This window comes from Myotis daubentonii, chromosome 5 (genome assembly GCF_963259705.1).
Source record: "Myotis daubentonii chromosome 5, mMyoDau2.1, whole genome shotgun sequence".
Classification (NCBI taxonomy): Eukaryota; Metazoa; Chordata; class Mammalia; order Chiroptera; family Vespertilionidae; genus Myotis; species Myotis daubentonii.
In genome coordinates this window covers 74502165-74508035 of record NC_081844.1, presented here as the reverse complement: position 1 = coordinate 74508035, position 5871 = coordinate 74502165, and the positions used below count along the sequence as shown (strand labels likewise).

The window sequence follows — 5871 nt, the reverse complement described above, 5'->3', positions numbered from 1 at the left end:
GCGGGGGGTGCCTGCCTCTGACAGCCACCTGCTTACCTGCCAGAGAACTCTGCTGGGGAAACCCCGGGCAGTATTTCCTATGACAAGGAAAACTGAAAGTCTCTGCAGTGGAATGAAGCAGTATTTCAATCTACCGCACAAAGTAATTCCAGAGGGTTGATGGATGAGAGGTCAGAAATGTCAAGTGTTCCAAAAATTAAATAGTTCACTCGTAAATCACTCAACCCAGGCAAGAGCAAAAATAACAGTGCTTGTCCCAACAGCCACCAGAAAGAAAGGACACATTCCAGCCACAGTGACAGCACGGCTTTCTCCGTAATCCCTCACAGCAGCATGTTTGGCAGCTCGGGCAGGACAAAGAATAGAAATGTCCATCTTAGCGGGCAGACCCCATGACATATTTCCAAAGGATAATAGAAAGAACAGCTCATGCAGACAACAAGACAAAACCAAATTTAAAACATTAAAAAAAAAAAAACTTCATCTTTCAACAGAAAGATCCCTGAAATACCTCTACAACTAGAAGAGCGCTAAGCATAGCAGTCACCTTAGGCTAAAAGAGACAGGGGAACTGCAAGGTGGGAGCACCTGTCTCTCCCTGATGCACCCCAAGAAAACAAAAGACGTTCAACAGGTTCAAGGTAAACAGATGTCAGCTATGACACAGGTATGAGTCACTGTGTCCAGGGACCAAAAGCTGCCTGACGCTTCTGACCTAAAAGTGCAAAATATCACATGGCCTTTTCTCTAGTCTTCCTTTTGTGTTTTAATTGAAAAATGACAGTTTCTTGAATGTAAAGTGTAATTGAGAAAACTTAAAATTTAAAAACATAATGAACAGTTACTGATATGTTATGCTAAAATTTTGTGTGTCCGTGTGTGTATACATGTATATTTGGTTTGTTCGTTTTCTTCACAAATGAAAGCATACTTTGTGTACACATAGTTACTATTCTGAACCTGGTCTCTTTTGGCCAAAAATATGTTTTGGAGATATTTCTTTGTTAGCATGTAAACATCTGCCTCACTTTAAGGGACTGGATAATAATATATTGATTGAATGTCTCACCATGTATTCAGCTAGTCATAAAAACAAATTGTTTTTATTCTGTAAAATTAAAAGCAATGCAGAGACCGCTTTCTAAAGTTATCTCTGTACATGTGTATCTCTTTACACATCTATAGGATAAATTTGCAAATATAAAATTGCTGATCAAAATCTATGTTCCTAATTTTGACAGACTTTCATCGAATTGTCCTGTGAGGACATCAATTTATCCCTTGAAAGGAATGTAATCCACCAATGAAATCTAATGAGAATGTCTGTTTACACATACTCTCATCCATACTATATTGAATCTTTGGTAAATCTGATAGGCGAAATGGCATTTCATTTTTAATTTTTATTTTCAAAATTATAAATATTAACATCTATTCATATTAAGTGCCACTTGCATTTCTTTAAAAATGAATATAGATTGTTTGTCTTTTGTTAATTTGTCACAGCCCATTACATTCTATATTTCATCAAATCAATACCATCGTAACTAGCTGGCTAACACTAATAATAGGAAAGGAGCAAAGGGGAGGCCACACATTGTAAGCCTGGTCCTCTGGGCAGCTGCAGCTTCACACTCCCCAGGGGCACACCGGCCCATGCCCTGCAAACCCCTGAGGGAAGGGGCCCAACAAGGGGAAGGTGGTGCATGTGCAGTTAAGTCAGGGTGACACAGGGAGGGCCCTTACCTGTCAGTCTAACCAGGAACAAAGTTAACTGGCTTAGGGGGTAGAGCCACTGCAAGCATGCAAAATCTTGGAAGGGTAATATCCCCAGACAAAGGAATTCTCTCTCTTGTTCCTCTTGCTCACTCCCGCTTCCTTGCACTCACCCATGCTGCCTCTATAGCCAGGTGGCCTACGGTCGGTCCTGTGGGCCCTACATGCAGTGGAATGCAGCGGGGGACACAGGCTAACTAGCCAGATGCTGGACTGGACCGTGCACATAGGGAGCAGAAACTCTGCTCGCAGCCCTGCTGGAGATAAATGGGGCTTTTTCCATGGCAGGACGCAGAGAGATGGGACCTTGGGAACTCAGGGTTCAATTCCACAGAAATAAAGCTTTCCATACTACCTCATCGCCCCCTGAGGGCCCCAACAGATTCTTATCCCTGCAGCACCCCAAAATCCCACTTCTACTAGTAACAGGTGGGGACACAGAGAGTACCACACCGATAACAAAATCAAAGACATCATTGATTATAAAAAGAAAAAAAAATCTCTGCCCATTAAATTAAAAAAGAATGCTTTCTTATCACCTTAGTTTTTAATTTGAACATATTAAAATAAGCCTTTTACATTTAAGTTTGCGTATAGTTTTGCCATGTTTCACTGTTAAGCAAAGAGACGGGAAATAGAGCAAATGTCTTCAATTCAGTGTCTGACTCCTCAGAATCACTTTGCAACACTGAGTCCTCCGTGTCCTCGTGTCCACGGCTTCCCCAGCAACAGTGTCTTCTGTGCAATCAAGGGCACTGGCATTGACGCGTTCCTTAAAAACAGTTCCTCACGGAACTGGAAGCCACCAGGGCTGGGCTCTTGGCTGACATCGCAATTGAGAAGAGCTAGCCTGCTCTTGACTCCAGCTGATATCCCACCTCCCCTTCTCACAGCCTTCTGTTTCCCACCATAATGCAATCTTGATTTTAAGAAGCTCCCCCACATTCCAGTTCTAGAAACATTGAAATATGGGGAAGATGTGAATTGTAATTAGCAAAATGCCCCATAAGGAAAACTAGTCTTTGCATTGGGGGTTGGAAGTCTGTTTCTCAGTTTGGCAGTTTTATTTTGACTAATATTTTTATCATTGAGAACATTTACATTTTCGTGTGGTCAAATGTATCTTTTTTTCTTTATGGAGTATGAATGTTACGTTTTGAGCATCCCCCCCCCCCCCCCACCACCACCAGCAGTATTATAGGAAAAAAATGCCCATATTTCCAAGGAACAGTTTTGTTACATTTTTTTTAACTTTTAAATTTGTGATCTAACAGGAGATGGGGGCAAGTGTTTGTAGTGTGTTCAGTAAAATGTCTGAGGTAGAAATCCAGCTTTCTTTTTTCTCAAATAACTACGCAGGTTTCCCACCATCATCATATACTACTAGATTGTCACATCTGTGTTGGTTTATTTTATAATTTAATTCAACATTGATCTATCAATATTCTCCTAAAGTACAACAAAATTGTCTTCTATAGTGAAACATTATGAAATGTTATAAATCTTGCAAGGCTAGTGGGCTTTCATTACTCTTCTTCTTTACGTTCTCTGCATTTTATTGGAATGCTTATTTCTCTTGAGCTTTCCAATCCGTTTAAGTTACAAACAAATCATTTTCATCTTTTTATTGTCACAGTATTGAACTTGCCTCATTTAGAGTTGCAGTCTCTAGAATACCAATTTACTGTCTAAGAAGAGTGCACTCACTCCGTTTACCCAAATCGCATTCTGTACCTGAGTGAAAGCTCCTTCTGCTCGCCACATGGCAGCCATTAAGTCCAGTGACAAAAAGCTGAGGCAGGGAAAGCAACTTTATTTGGAAAGCCAGCAAGCTGAGCAGATGGTGGACTAGCATCCTAAAGACCCGCCATGAGAAAGTACAGGATTCAGGCTTCTCTTATGTCGGGGGAAAGGGAAAAAAGAGAGGGTTTGAGGTCAGGAGGTGGTTGATGGACACAGACATCTGGATGTCAGCAAGGGCCCAAGGGGGACAGTAAAACTTCTTTCCTTTGGGTTCACCAACTCTGGCTGCTGTGGTGCAGTCATAGAGGCTCCTTTTAAAAAACAATCATTATTTTGGTACAAACTTCCTTTCTTCTTTGGGGACATAGGCTCAAGCAGGGAGACTGTTTCAGTAATTTCTGGGCTACAGGTTAGAGTCCTTTAATGATTAGCATATCTACATGTAAGACTAAGCGGATTGCTAACTGACATGCCAGGCTTGAGCAAGATGGGGTCACAGAGTCTGGTTACTTATTCTATTACAATTTCCCACTGTCAATTGCTCCATTCCATAATCATGTGGAATTGGGGATAACGGGACATCGTCTCTCATCTGACTACTTCCTGTGATCGGGGTCGGCGAGGTGAGGTTGTGGAATGGAACAATTTGACCTGATCTATGAAATGTTCTTTATGCTCCTCTGAAACATGGGGTTTAGAGATTTACCATGGGTATTTCCCTATTTGTCTTAGGAGTCTTAGCCTTCTTAGCACAGGTCTTAATTATACAGTACATAATTATTATGAATAACATAACTATAAGAAGAAGAATGAGACATAATTTGAGAATACTACCTAGGTTCGACTGTAACCCATTCAGTTTCCTCGAGAAAAGTTTTGTGAACCAGTTTCGCACTCTATCTAACTTTGTTCTGCTCTGATGTCCTAAGGTTTGTTGGCGCCGAGTAGCCTGTTGTCCGATTTTAGCAATATGAGTCTCTACCTCAGAAGAGGAATTGATAGATGTACAGCAAGTAGTGTTAGCAGCAGTACAGACTCCACCTTCAGCTAGCATATCATCTAAAGCTAAACGATTATCAAGTACAACTTTAGCAAGAGAATCCAAGGACGTTTGCAGCCCAGTAAGGGTGGTAGCCATTTCATTTGCAATAACATCTAAGGTTTTTGATAGGTTCCTCAGTACATGTTGATGAGCTGCCACATCCCACCAAGGAAGGAAGGTGTAGCCAAAGAAATAACTGTCTCCCTCAGGGAGGTCCCGAGCAATCCTAGTGAGTAGAGTGAGGGAACTGGTCCAATGGACAGTTTCTCGAACATTCTGGACAGAGAATGGGGTTACCAAGTAGCCCAATAGGCAGGTTCCACCAACATGCCAACTGTCAAGGCATTTATAGGCCCAGGCCTCATTTTGGGATCCACAAACAAAAACGTACCCCATGGGAGCACATAAGATTCCAGTCATATTCTGAAAATTAAGGCTATCCCCCTGGGGAAGGTGACTCAAGATGTTTTCTAACCAGGGGTCAGTGCGAGGCAGGGTCCATGATGGAGACATACGGCAACTCTGTAAGGGGGTGGGGGTGCCCTTCAGGTACGTCGCGTTTTGATCCCTCCAGGTTCTGCACAGTTCAGTAGAAGCGTAGGCAGAGGACAGATTTGCACATCGTTGTCGAATCAAAGGGAGAGAAACTGGGTCCGTGAAATATGTCTTATTATACTGACAAGCAACAGTAGTTCTTCCATGGGGCGTGGTCAAATTCTTGTGCCCCGAGGATTCGGGCTCTTTACAGTATTTACCTGAAACCATGGCTGTCAAGCTCTCAGGTGGGGTGAGGAAGAAACAAGGGACAGGAAATTCATAGCTAACAAGCCTCACTCGGTAAACAGCACGAGGGAATTTCATGTCATAAGTGACTTGGAAACTCGGGACCTGAGAGAAATTTAAAACGGGCATGACCAGAGGGTCAGCAGAATCAAGCCCGGAGGAAGGTTGGACATGACAGATCCAGTAATGGGACAAGTTGGCGGAGGAGGCTATGGACTGAGAGATTCGAACGAAGGAATTATCCTTCCACGCGTGGGTGCAGCTCCAGCAGAGGGACAGGACACACAACGCAGCCCAGAGCTTCATGCTACTTATCTCGTTCATGAAAGAGCCACTTTAGGTCTTCCAGGGGCTCTCAAGTCCTAGAAGAGGAGGGGCTTCTGGCGGCGCCACCTTTATTCCCGTGTGATGTGTCTGCGGCTTCAGTCCAGCTGATGGGCAGGTGAGCGCGTGTTTAGCAGAACCCTGAGGCTCCCGTCCACTTAGCAGCCAGTTGCTGGTCAGGTCCCTTTTCTCTCCAGGTCTGA

At 43.2% G+C, this 5871-nt stretch overlaps 1 protein-coding gene across 1 annotated transcript; it reads right to left on the bottom strand.

Moving 5' to 3' along the window:
- Positions 1-4213: 4213 nt before the first annotated feature.
- LOC132236145 (endogenous retrovirus group V member 2 Env polyprotein-like) lies at positions 4214-5650 on the bottom strand. Its single transcript, XM_059699531.1, has one exon. The coding sequence runs from the start codon at positions 5648-5650 to the stop codon at positions 4214-4216; it is 1437 nt and encodes a 478-aa protein (XP_059555514.1).
- Between the last annotated feature and the right edge of the window lie 221 nt (positions 5651-5871).

What these genes read in the sequence shown, in the direction of transcription:
- LOC132236145 (XM_059699531.1), bottom strand. Translation starts at nt 5,650, where the DNA reads ATGAAGCTCTGGGCTGCGTTGTGTGTCCTGTCCCTCTGCTGGAGCTGC.